Source organism: Arachis stenosperma, chromosome 8 (assembly GCF_014773155.1).
Source record: "Arachis stenosperma cultivar V10309 chromosome 8, arast.V10309.gnm1.PFL2, whole genome shotgun sequence".
Lineage (NCBI taxonomy): Eukaryota > Viridiplantae > Streptophyta > Magnoliopsida > Fabales > Fabaceae > Arachis > Arachis stenosperma.
In genome coordinates this window covers 17,840,897-17,854,711 of record NC_080384.1, presented here as the reverse complement: position 1 = coordinate 17,854,711, position 13,815 = coordinate 17,840,897, and the positions used below count along the sequence as shown (strand labels likewise).

The window sequence follows — 13,815 nt, the reverse complement described above, 5'->3', positions numbered from 1 at the left end:
ACAATAGCAACAACTTTAATTCTCATGGTAGCAACAATGACCACAGCACCAGGCATATGTAATAAATTCAAATCGAATAAAGAGACAAATGTAGATATAGTTTTGGAAAATCCAAAACAGAACAAAGATAGAAAAATAAATCAAAACAAGAGCATGGCAGAAAAATGAAATGGTGGTAGAGATATGACGAAAATGGAACAGACTAAGGGAAGAAACTAGATCAGAACAGTGACGAGGAGTGTTGTCGGCAAATTTTGAAGCTTCAACGTGTTTTTCGGCAACAATAAAAGCAGCACTGGTAAAGTAAAATAGTGGTGGCATCAGATCCTCTCCTCCGGCAGTGGCATTAGTAATTCCGATAAAAACAGAGAGGTCAAAGGTCAACTACAGTAGAGTAAAGTAGGGGCTAAAGTAGCTTCGAGTGCACCAATGGTGAGCTCCAGTGACGGTAGAAGCCTCCATCGTCACCTCTACTCGTGACTGCCACCCTCCAACGGCGGTTCCTTCAGCAGTGGTGGCAACGCCGTGCCTCCTCCCTCTCTTCGTCACATCTTCTCTCTCAATGCCTCTCTTTCTGGTTCGGTCTTCGTCTCTTCCTCTTTCTTTCAAGTTCGTGCTCGTCATTCCCTTTTTTTTTTTTTTCATTTGAGGAGAATAAAATGTAATATTTTACCATATATTTTATTGATAGGACAAACAAATATAAAAAAAATTATTAAAAAATTAGAGATCCATTTTACTCCTTCAGAATTAAAAGATCCATTCCCTAATATACATGTCCTTTTAGTCACTTTTAGTTAAACTCTTTTTTTTTTTTTTTTCAAAGAATAAGAAGTTAAGAGTTGACTTAAGAACCCAATCAAACACGGCGGCTGCAGATTAAAGTCTCCGAACACTGAAATTGAAATTCTTTCACAACAAAAAGCCACAAATAATCGACATAAATAAGTACCTAACTCCGAGGTCTCTGCCACCGGAAAAATCCTCAGATCCTCGCCGGAAGAGAGAAGTTCACCGTCAAAATCAATGGAAGACACTGAGCAGAAACAAATGTTCCGCGACATCGTGCTCCAAGTCGTCATGGTCCTCTTCTTTGTAGTCACGTTCCTGGCCATGCACGGCATCCCTCAGAGGCTCCTCGCCTGGCTCCGCCTCCCAAGGGGACGCTCCGTCCGAGCCAAGCGCCACTTCGTCCGCAGCGCTCAGCTCCTCGCTGAAGCCCGAACCGCCAAGAAGAGCCGATCCTCCAGCTCGAATTCGCTCGCAAACGAAGCCCTAACCGAAGCAGATCGAGCGATCGCGCTCAATCCAAGGGATGCAGCTTCGTACCTACTCAAAGCAATGATCCTCGATCTGCAAGGGTTCCGGACCTCGGCGCTCGATGCAGTCGACGCGGCGCTGTCGCCGCTGGCAGCAAAGTCGCTCGCCGCGGAGGAGAGGGGTGACGCGCTGGTTAAGCGAGCGGAGCTGAAGTTGGCAGTGAGCGAGCGAGGCGAAGGCCGAGTTGACTCGGCGGTTGCCGATTTGACCGAGTCGGTGAAGCTGAACCCGAAGAACGCGAGAGGATGGTGTCTGTTAGGGCAATGCTATGAGGAGAAGGAAATGGAGGACGAAGCGAAGAAGGCTTATAAAGAGGCTCTTGAATTGGAACCGAAGCTTAGTGTGGCTGAGGAAGCGCTCAAGAGGTTGAGTTCTTCATAGGTGTTTGAAATTGGTGTCTTAATTACGAATTTGAATTTTCAGATTTTAGACAACTTCATAATTTCATTTGTATGCTGTAGTTTGGTTCTTAATTATGTACGAAAATGGTGCTTAATAGTATCACATGTGCACTAATCATTGGATGTTATGTGCGAAAATAAAACGCTGGTTGATGTATTGAACTGAAAAATCTGTAAGAGGGTTTGCAGAATATAGAGATCTGAAATTGACGGAGTTCTCCATTTTTTCGCTGAGTTTCTTGGGCTTATGTTTAGGTTTACGGGTGTACCATGCTCTGCGACGGGGAAAATGAAGTTTGATTATCAGTTATCATTACCAGTTATGATTTATGAATGAAAAAGATGTTAACAAAAATGGAAAATTTTAGGATGTGAGATTTTGTTGATTATGCAGATCAGATGAAGAATGAAGTTGCCCGCAGAACATTCAGTTAAAAGCACAAAGACAAGCAAACATTTGAGGATCTCACTTGGCAAGTTTGCATTGCATTATAAAGAGGGTTAACTCACACCTGCACTAACATTGCATTTGGTGTGGTCTCACCTTAAGACATAGAGGCAAAGATATAAATCAACTCGTGCTTTGCAAGGTGAGTAGACATATCATTTCATTATATTCATGGATAACACCAAGAAATTAGCTACTTAAGGGCTAACCCCAAGGTGTCTGACCTTCTCCATCATGGTTTTAACTTTTGACTTTTAACCCAACCACTTGTAAAGGTGCAAAATGCAAAACCGTATTGACTATAAAAATATTGTGTACAATCACTATATATTTGTTATAAATACATGCATTGTTAAACCCATTTTTAATATATAATTTATATTCTAACATATATTTTATACAAATAACAGATTTATTCTATACAAATAACAGATTTTTTGTGTACATGTAATATAATCATTTGACTATGATGGACGCTACTTAGATTTCTGAGAATATGATCTGAGATATCAAATGACTTTCACTTTCTGCTATGATGAAGGTACCGTCTTTGCCACTTTAGCCTTTACCATATTCCTACCGGAATTGCAATCCAAAAATAAAATAGGAATGATCTTCTAGTTTACCTTGTGTATATCCCTATTTAACGAAACCCAACTAGCTAAGAATAGAAATAAAAACTAACTAGTGAAAAATGAGAAGTAATTACTGAAAAGTGATTTTAGTTTTTAATGTAAATGTATGCAGAAAGACATGTATATTCAAAGATGTTATTCATACACTAAATTTAGTCACTAAAATCAGTTACCAACATATATGTATAAATACATGTATAGTTTAATTTCTTTTTAATGTGTATTTGTATTACAACATATATTTTATACTGGAAGCTGGCTTTTGTAGCTGATTTTGGTATACATGTAGCATAGTCGATTTTCAAAATCCCCACATTTATATCCAAAAAACAGAAACAAAAGCTCAAATCATGTCCCATCTTGTGGACAAAAAGGGAGCAGACAGTTGAAATATATATATATATATATGCAACAATACAATACAATAAATAACCAGTCTCAAATGGCATGAGTTAACTGATAAAAATTATCAACTTGCTTTGAATAATCTCATAGCCTATATTTCTACCTCCCTAGATGAGTGACGGCCAACAAAGAAAAACCGTTGGGATCCTCAAGGTTTTGTAACTCATAAATAGTCTACTCCAACTTGAATATTTTCTTGAATAGTAGTCATGATTCAATCAATACTCGAAGCCTATATAACCACCAAACCCACCCCTCCCGCACCCGGGCGGGGCACCCCAAAACACATACCAGTATTTGTCAAAGTTCGTTTATGATTTCTCCATTATCTTGCTGCTTGTTCAGCTCCACACTAGCTTCTGGATCTTTGGAATGCAATTTTGTTGAGTTCCCAATTTCAACAGATCCATTGCCATTCATCACCGGAGAACCTTCCTTAACCAATACTTCTTTCTCGCAATAATTAAGCAATATCCCATTCTCAGAACTCTTCATGGCTTCTGAAATGAATGCTCCATCACATTTTGTTTCCTTGAAGCCAGACTCATTGCTGATATTTGCATGTGACTCTACCCCAGGATTAATATTTGCTCCAGTGCCTGCATTTTCAGCATTACGGCCAGTCTTGTCTTTAGAGAATTTCCTTTTTGAAGATTTCTTCCTAAATCGCTTCTTTGGCTTTGGGGGTTTCGAAGTCTCATCAACAGGGGGAGCAGTTTCTGCTGCCCGTTTCCGGCATGGAATTACTGTCAACTGTGAGTGACCCAACTGGTTTTGGGAAGAAGATGCACTTGATTGGATAGCTAGCAGAGCAGTTCTAGCTGCTTTTATTTCTGCTTCTTTCTTTGTTTTTGCCGCTCCCCCAATATAGAGAATACCGCCAATGTCAACGGTACATGTAAATCTGGGTGCTCGACTTGGTGTTTCATCCTTTTGGCTGTGATACATGGGCATTGCATAATTCATCTTCTGCGCATACTCCTGAAGTAAGTTCTTGCACAATCCAGTTTCATGCTGGAAGAAGTGGCATCAACATGGTCAGAGGCAGCCATACACAATAACTAGAAAAGCTGTAATAGAATAGAATGCAAAAAAAAAAAAAAAAATTCGGAGAAAATACAATCATGAACCCCTTACATCGTGCAACAAAGCTATAAGCTGTTGAAGTATTACATCAGATGAAGTAGTAGAAATAAGTAGTATTAATAACTGAGAGAGGTGAAATACACAGAACAATTCTACACATCTTGAAAAAATTTAGGCAGCCTTTAGATAAAACGAAGATATGAACCACGGGCAGTTGTTAGACTTAATAAACTTCCAATTCATTCTGTTAACATTTATGATTATTGGCTATGAAACATTTCCATGCACAGATATGCTATTCAACAAATATATCAGCCTATAGTCAAAATGGACAAACAAAGAGTGGCTTTCAAAAAAAGAAAACACACACACACAGAGACATATTCCTAGAAACAATCTTTGCTAGCAGTAACAAGAGCTGCTAACAGCCTAGCAAGCAGATAGAGAATTGTATAAACAGAATGCCCTTTTTAAAATGCTATTCGCCGGTCAAGTTCTGTTCTAAACCTTGTTAAAGAACATTATCTGACCCACTGATGGGATTGAAAATTATGAGTGGGAACGACTTTAGAAGGGGAACTTGTGTTATGAATTAATGGAGAGCATCTTGTAAAGCTGTATTTTGCTGAAACATGATACTTGCACCACCAATTAGTAGACCATAAGTGTATGCCTTCCCTTCTCTCACATTAAAAGATAAACTTTCAACATTCTCTCTTCTTAACTTTCACTTTAACTACTAATAAGGGAAGGTCTATACAAAATAGTCATATTACATTTCTCGGAGAACTGCAATTGAAGAATTCCAGCAGGCAGGAGACTACTGCATACAAAAGAATCGAGTAGGGTTGTGCAGCACATCTCATGAAACTAACATTGATTCCACTACACTATCTACAACCAAAAGCCACCGTATTAACACCTTCACAAACAAAGTGGGGCCGATCAATCCCTATCAGCAACCCAGCTGTAAAAGAAAAAGGCATTCATGCCACCAGGCCACCACATATCATACACCAAGAAATACAAAGATTACCAGATCAAGCAGAGGACACTAATTCCACCAACAGATAGACTAGATTTTCCAGTGATAGAAGAGTACTCAACACTGCCAACAGACAGATCACTCTGCCAACAACCTCCATACACAACCAACCACTTCATCCCGGTGAGGTTCCCCCACATGCACACCTTAAACCTACGCAACCACAGTTATGCAACAATTTTGGCAGTTCAGCAAAACCCTTGTCAGAAAACATTCACCAAGAAAGAAACAAGTCTCCGACCAAGAGAACAGAGTGTTTTTCTAGATTAAGAATGACATATAAAAATAAAAGGGGAGCTTTATTTATCAAAATATAAATGACACGAGATTAGGAAACCATTCAAGGACCTCTAACTAGTATAAAGTTACATGGTTGCATATAGACTATAGTACTAATTAACTCACAAGAGCATCATACCATTAAGCTAGACAGAAATATCATCAGAAGGGAATTTAAGAGGATCTCTTGTAGACAATAGAAGTTGTATTAATCAAGTGCAAGAGTTTTGTGATAAGCATGATAAGTATTTTTCTCCTAACAAAATAAAAGGGCAATCAAATAAACAAGGCATTAAGGCAATGCACCCCAACCCAGCTGCAGAGCATGAAATATAAGAAGGCAAGTTAACAATTAACCAAGGGAAACAAAATGAAAACAATGTGACATTTGTCATTTGTGTAATTAAAATTAAAAACAGAATAAAAATCAACAGAATTTTCTAAAAGCAAAGAGACCTAACATTAACAACAAAAGTTTCATACTGATTAAAAGTGTAAAAGACTACTCACAACAGGTTGTTTAATGGATTGATTAACTTCATTAGTCTTGGCCAGCTCCATCAAAGCAACCTCAGCAGCTGACTGCTCCGCCGCTTTGCGGTTGAAGAAGCCGGCGAGGGAGTCATACCTGATATCATTGACTATCACTGTGGACCTGAAGGAGGGTTCATGAGAAGGTCCTTCCTTGATAGTTTCATATACAGGTGTTGGAAGCCCCACCTTCTGTGCATACTCCTGCAATCTGCTCTTGAACACATAGCAATTCGAAACACCTAACATTTTTCCCCCAAACAATGGAAAAGGAAAAAAGTGTATTAATTAATTAGAACGAGAAATATGCATCCAAAACAAAACAACCTTCTGCTCCGTAAATACAGTGTTACAACTAAAACCAGTTTCTTTCTTTTTCTTTATCCCGATGAATGAAAATTAAAATAGATTCTTGTCGATAGTATTACAAAGAGGGGGGAAATAGAAAAAAAAAAAAAAAAAAAAAAAAAAAACAAGAAAAAGAAAAAGCTCCAATCAAGAAATAAATGAGACAATCTAACAGAAACGAGAGAGAGTACCTTGGAAGTCTTCATTAGTGGGCATAGTGGGCATGGGTGAAGACGAGGGTTGATAGTCTGTGATTGGGTAGTTTCAAACTGAAGAGTGATGAGTATCAGTGTTTTGGTTTGTGTTGCGTGACTGCGTGTAATGTGTGTTTGTGTTTGTGGGAGGGAAGTGAGAGAGGAGAGAGGAGAGAGGAGAGAGAATTGGTGCGTGTGTTGTGTGTTGATGCGGCTGTGGGCAAATCCAATGCCGGAATCTGCGCCGCTTCGTGGATGGGACGCGTTTGCGTTTCTTTCTTTCGTAATTCGTATCATGTAATGTAATCTTATAAAAGCCCTCAATCACGATTCACGCACATCCGCATCCGGTGCCACTGCCTTTTCGTCTCGCCGTCCATCAGACTTAAGGGTGACAATGGGTAGAGTAGAATAAGATTTTCAAGTTAACTCTAATTTTATTTATGAATTGAGATTTTTATATAAGTTTTATTTTATTTTATTTTTAGATTGAAAATATCTTAACTTTAATTCTATTGGTTTTTAACCTACCGATATTTGATTCTATTTGCAAATTAAAAAAGATACAATATTATTATATGACTTGATGATAATTTAAAATAGAATTGACTTTTATGTAAAAAAATTAAATTATTAATTAATATTTTTTTAGTGATTAAAGATTTTTTGCATTTAGTAAAAAGTCTTTAATTCAACATTCACTTAAACATATTTTTACATAAATATATAACATATACATATATAGGGTGCGGGTTTGTCGAATATGGTTGAACCTTAACTCACACCCTATCTTATCCGCTGTGGATCGGGTTGACAACTCTATTCCTACTGAATGGGGTCGAGTTAGGTACCCACAGATAAGGTGCATGTTGCCACCCCTAATCAGACGGTGCTTGCTCCAGATTAAGTGAGGATGGTTGCCTTGTCCCGTCCATAGTGAGGATAGAGGTGTTATCCAGGTCACGAGAGAACGAAATTGAGTATTTGATAAAGAACTGGGGTTAAATAATCTAATAACTTATAAAATTGATTAAAGTAAATAATTATGATTTATTGTGGCATGAATGACTGATTTGGCAAGGACGGTAGTCTTATCCTACTTGCGTGTTTAAGATTAACAAAGGTTATTGAGAGGTAAGGTCGGAGGTTCGTTCCGCTTGTGAGGGAAGGTTGTGGGCTCGATCCACTTGCGTATTGATTTTGCACATGCACCAGATAAGGACGGTGGTTCCATCCTACTTATTTCGTGGTTGCGGTGTGACATGGAAAAGGTGACAAAGTACTATCCCTTCAAGACAAAATGATACCCCCAATGAGAAAGTGATAGGACACTCTTCCTCTGAAACAAGTGACAGGAAACTCTCCCTCTGAGACTAGCTTGTGATAAGCTTGGAATGTTCCTATTGAGGAATGTGGTGGATTCTTTTGTCCACGTTCTCTCTTATTGCAAGATGATAGGACACTCTCCCTCTGAGACAAATGATAGGATACTCTCCCTCTAAGATAGAATGATACCTCCAGTGATAAGGTGATAAGACACTTTTCTTCTGAGACCAGTTTGTTATAGTCCATAATATGTTTTTTTGAGTGTGTCGATAGACAATGTCCGAGATAGCTACCGGATGTGTCGGATTCTGGCAATTTAATAGACATGTGAGCTCATGGCCAATAAAATTTATTTGTTATTGTTTGAGTGAGCATATTTGTTTGGTTTACCTAACTGTATATTTCTATTTAATTACTAATTATATTAGTTGTCGTACTTGTTCTCTACTTATGTTTGCTTTGTATCGCTTATTGTTTGTGTATAATTTCACTATTGAGACATGAGACTTGGAATTAATGATGATTATGATTTATGACTATGGAAATGAATAAGATTGATGGTAGTTCAAAAAATGCTAAGTATAGCGAATTAACCTCGTATTGATTAATATTTGTAATTAAAATTACTGAACTAAATCCTAGACCAAACAATTGTGGTATTGGGATTTGGATAGTAATACATTGGAAATGATTGAAATTAGAAATAGATATGGAACTGAGATGTAGTAACTTAACTCTGTTTGGATTAAAAAAAATCTTAGGTTTAAACCTTGTGAGTTTGGAGACTAGGATTGCCTAGTGGGTTCATATAGTTTTACATAGTCTCCATTTGAAACTATTACCCTACTGGGAACCTTCGAGTTCTCACCCATTGTGAAAAAGTTATTAATTTTTCAGATAACAGAATGTGACGCATCTCACTAATAGTTCGGAACTCGTTGGTGAAGTAAAGAAGACTTTACTTTTGAAGTTTATTTTATACTTAACATATTTCTTCACTGTTGAACATGTATTAGTATACTTTTCTCTTATAGATTTTATTTTGGAGACACAAGATTGTATTTTGTATTTCTGGTTTTGTAATATTTTCTAGTTGGCATTATCTTCGCGAGTCAAGACTAGTAATTATTATGTATTCTATCCAAACCTTTGTGTGTGTGTGTGTGTATATATATATTCACTCGTGTTAACATTTTTCGTGTGAATATCGGTCATTTGAAATTTTACTTTCTTCATGAGCTCCTAGTTGTGATGTTATTCTTTTATATCTATATTATATTTTTTTTAGACATCGTAATACCTAATCCCATTTGATTTACGATTTAAACGTAAAATTTTGTATAATAGAATGTTATATAATGTATGATAAAACTGATACTCACAAAAAGAAAAGTAAATTTTGTTTTCAAAATCATAGATATTGTTAAAAAATAATATATGCAAGATCAGTCTTTCTGGGGCTAGCAAGACTCAATAGTCAAAATTGCCACCAACTTTTTTTTTTTTGAGAATTGCTTTATTTGTCTCATCATGTTATCCATTTTTCAAATTTTTTTTTTCAAATTTTGGTTTTTGAATCACGCCCATCTTGTCTGGACTCAATTTGTATCAATTAACTAACTATAATTCTATAGAACTCTACTATAGTCTAGAGGTATAGGCTTGAGCAAAAACCATAATAATAAGTTCTATCCGTAATCATATTCTTAACGTTAAACCAAATATTTTGTCCTCAAGTAAATATTGGAAATGGATTCTCTCATTTTTTTTTTACAATTGAAGAAGTAAAGTGTGATCTCTCACCATTAATTTTATAAGTGAAATAAAAAATAAATATAAAAAAATAATAAATAGTTAAAAATCACATTTTACACTCTTAATTTTTTTTAATAATTAAAAAAATTCATTTTCGTAAATATTTTGCAGACTTCATGAATGTGACGTAAAGATCGAACTCAGCTAGTTTTTTCCAACCACAATAATGGAGCTGTCGAGGCACCATTTTTTGCTCTCATATCATATAGTTTTACACTTCAATCTTTTGCTCTTGTGATTTACTTTTTCTTTTACTATAAGGTTGACACACAAAAAAAAAGTCTAAATTTGTTATGAATTTATAAGATAAGAAAGAATAAGTGATTAGTACTTTTATTAAAATTTGATCAGTATATAACTATAAAAAAATGAATAATTTTATACCATTAAATAAAATTTTACACCATTAAAAATATCAATAATAACTAATTAATGGTTACAAATTACAAAATTTACTGACCATTAATACTTCTTTTATAAGATATTTGTTATTCAAATAACCTTATTCAAAATATTAAAATTTTTAATGTATTCAATATTTTGAGAAAAATTAATCACGTTCTCTCTTCAAATTTTTAAAATATAATATTTTTATAAGGTAAATTCTAGCCTATCCTTCCTATAATAACATGTAATTTACCCTCTGTGACATGTCATCTTTTAATTGGTTGCTATGTTAACTATGGTTAAACTATTGATAATTAAATTATAGCCCAAATGGGTGATTATGTAATTTACTAAAATATTAAAAATTCAGAAAAACCTCAGGAGGGCAGTTCCATAACTGTTTTGCTAGAAAAGGAGAGTTGAGGGAAGGGCGAAAGCGAGTCGGCTGCTTGAGGGTGAGAACGACGGCGAGCGTACGGCTTCTTTGACGGTGAGAACAAAGGTTGGGGACTGGGGACACTAGTGAGTAAAGCCCGCCTTCTTGGTGTTATCATCGTTCTGCTTCTTCGTAGCCATTGAAGCTCAAGTTCTGAACTCTAAATGGGGATGATTGATAAAAATATAACTTTACTTTTGAATGTTTATAGAAATTATATATTTATCCCTCTTATAAAAAATATTTAATTACAAAACTACCCTACTTTAGTTAACATATTAACTCTTATTGAGTTAAATTAACTCAAACTAAAACTAAGCATCCAATTAAAACATACCACGTCACGAGGGGTAATTTACATGTTGAAATAGAAGGGGTTGGGTAGAACTCACCTTTTTATAAATGATTAGTTTTAGTATATTTGTTAAGGATATTAAGTGTAGACAATTTTAATAATAAAAAACTAGGCTTTTTTAAGGCTTCCGCAATTTTAATCATAAAAAAATTGAAAAGGTTATTTTCACACACACACGCACACACACGGATAATTTACGTAAATTCAATTTTTTGAAAATAGGTTATATTTATGTCCTGATTTAACTTGATGTAAACTCCGAAAGATTATTACAATTTATGATTTTTATATAATTTTTTGTATTTTATCACAAATTACGAATAATATCCATTTAAGTCTAATATGCTATATTTTGCTACGATTTACGTTCAAATTCATACAAAGTATAAACCGTTACACTCCTACTACGGTTTATGTTCAACGGAATTGAAATATAAATTGCTACAGAATGTAGCAGTTTATGAATAAGCAGAATAAATTGCTACGATATTTAAAAAATGTCAATAATGTTCTAATTGTAAGTTTTTTATCTATTTTTTTCATAAACTTTTGTTTTATAATGCGGTTTACTATTTTATTCTACTTGTTTATATACCGTTCTTAGCAATTTATGGTTCGACTTAGTTGAGTATAAATCGTGGTAGGAGTGTAACGATTTATACTTTATATGAGAATCGTAAATCTATCGCTGATGCGGATTAGACTTAAGCGAGTGTTGCTCGTAATCCGCAATAGAATCTAGCGGATTACATAAGAATTATAAATTTTGGTAGGCTCTCGCAATTTATATAGAGTTAAATCAGGACACGAATGTAATTTGTTTAAGAAAGTTGTATTTATGTAAATTTAATCTAAATGTATATAACGCTTTACTATTTACATTAATAAATTGCTGTCAGTTACAACGATTTACTACGAGAAAAAATTTCTTATTAAAATTGGCCTAGGTGATAATTTACCATGAACGAAGTGGCTATATAATTCATGATAGGTTAGAATGATTGTCTTGCAACACGCTTATATAAAATGCTAAGAGTCACAACAATTTAGTGTGCTAGGAGGAGTGTGGATAAATCATTTTAGGCAGAACGATTTACTAGGATCCATTGGTCTGTATAAATCGATTTGAACCCCAACGATTTAGCGGGAGAGAGAGACTAGAATCGCATTGGGTTAAATTTATTTCATTTACCTTCAATCGTTGAGAGTCATGAGATACAAACAACGTAAAGTACTCTCTGGTGGATAAATTGCTTATATTATTGTATATAAATGAAAAAGAGTATATAAAATTTGTTTATATATTATATTAATAGTATAGGTTTTTTATTACTAATATTTTATAAAGCCTGTGTTAGTATAGTTAGTTTCTATAGATAGAACTAAATTAAGATGTGGCATATATGTGTAAGGCTAAATCGTTTTAACCTAGAACAAATTATACAGCCACTATCATAATAAATCCACGAGTGATTTAATTTTTTTTCATAGTAATCGCCGAGTCTTATTTATTTGAGTAATTTACATATTAAAGGAGTTAACTTTCAATATAGTCCCTGAAATTGCACTCGAGTTTTATAGTAGTTCCTGAACTTAAAAGTTCTCCAAATTCATCCCCAAATTTGCACTTCGGAACTCAAATTTGTCCTTCCGGCAATTTCTAGCCACATGGCGCAATCGGAAAGCAGAGCTGGCAGCCTTCGTGACACGTGGGCGTTACAGGCTAGCTGATGTAGCAGAGTAAACTCTCTCGAATCAATTTGGTCCCTCAATTAAAGTTAAAATCCTAATCCCCAAATTTGAAGGCTTGTGTTCTTGTCTTCTCCATCTTTGAAGCCCGACGATTATGGCAAGTGCAAGCAATGCAACTGGGAGCTCGAACAACCCACGATCATTTGGAAGCATCATGAGAAGAATGAACAGAAACAGAGAAGCTCGTTTGCCAGAATGGTGTGCTTACGGGTCGAGACCAATGCTGCGGTGGTCAGGGACGGATTCAAATCCAGGGAGACCGTTCCTGGGTTGCCCAAACTACAATGTAAGTACTATTGTTGTTGATTGCTGTATTTATGGATATAAATTTTGCTTATTCAATTTTCTTGGCTGTGCAGACTATGGGTAAGAAATGGTGTGGATTGTTTTTGTGGGTTGATAAAATTTTGGAAGAAGATGTCATAGCATGTGATGATAGAATAAGACATTCAGTTGATAATGAAAAATGGAAGATGAAGATTGCTTGAAAATTTGGTAAATTAGAGGATGAAATTAGGGTTCTAAAAATGGGGGGGGGGGGGAGATTTTGATGTTTGTGTTCATACTGCTGATTGTAGTTGGTATTCTTGTATTAAAGTTGGATAGACAACAGGGTCAACTGTATCTGGCAAAAAATAAATGACATGCATGTTATATGCATATGTTGTTCATGTACTTGTTCCTGTTCTTTTGTTTGAAAGAAATGCAAATTAAAGTGTTTGATTATATGCATACTTATGTTGCTAGACTTCTGTTCAATGAAATGGAAATAGACAGGATTTGAATTACTTTTAAGTCTGTAACAGAGGATAAAACATAACCAAAAGGCTGACAAAATTCAATTCAATAAAGTCATAATTAATATTGGTAATGTTTCATTAAAAAAAGCATTATAGAGCCAAAACACCAAGTATATCAAAGTTGTTAACATATTGACCTGATAAAATTCAAATACTAAAATCTCCAACACCAGGACAACGTTTAAGAAAGCATACATGGTAAACAACTTCAGCAAAATAGATACACAAAAACAGCATGTGTCCCTAAACATA

At 35.2% G+C, this 13,815-nt stretch overlaps 2 protein-coding genes across 2 annotated transcripts; one reads left to right on the top strand and one right to left on the bottom strand.

Moving 5' to 3' along the window:
- Positions 1–860: 860 nt before the first annotated feature.
- Positions 861–1,946, top strand: LOC130944766 (uncharacterized). The gene has a single exon (XM_057873274.1). It carries the CDS (start codon positions 1,027–1,029, stop codon positions 1,699–1,701), a length of 675 nt encoding a protein of 224 aa, XP_057729257.1. The 5' UTR covers positions 861–1,026; the 3' UTR covers positions 1,702–1,946.
- A 1,126-nt stretch (positions 1,947–3,072) lies between these two features.
- LOC130943592 (double-stranded RNA-binding protein 1-like) lies at positions 3,073–7,022 on the bottom strand. The gene is made up of 3 exons (XM_057871531.1): positions 6,690–7,022; positions 6,130–6,392; positions 3,073–4,223 (listed from the first exon to the last, which is right to left on the bottom strand). The coding sequence occupies exons 1-3, from the start codon at positions 6,721–6,723 to the stop codon at positions 3,510–3,512; spliced, it is 1,011 nt and encodes a 336-aa protein (XP_057727514.1). The 5' UTR covers positions 6,724–7,022; the 3' UTR covers positions 3,073–3,509.
- Between the last annotated feature and the right edge of the window lie 6,793 nt (positions 7,023–13,815).

Bases quoted from the DNA above. Each gene is read 5' to 3' on its own strand.
- LOC130944766 (XM_057873274.1), top strand. From the start codon at position 1,027: ATGGAAGACACTGAGCAGAAACAAATGTTCCGCGACATCGTGCTCCAA.
- LOC130943592 (XM_057871531.1), bottom strand. From the start codon at position 6,723: ATGCCCACTATGCCCACTAATGAAGACTTCCAAG. The intron at 6,393-6,689 runs GTACTCTCTCTC...GAAAAATGTTAG, and splicing joins CACTAATGAAGACTTCCAAG to GTGTTTCGAATTGCTATGTG. The intron at 4,224-6,129 runs GTGAGTAGTCTT...CACTTCTTCCAG, and splicing joins AATCCATTAAACAACCTGTT to CATGAAACTGGATTGTGCAA.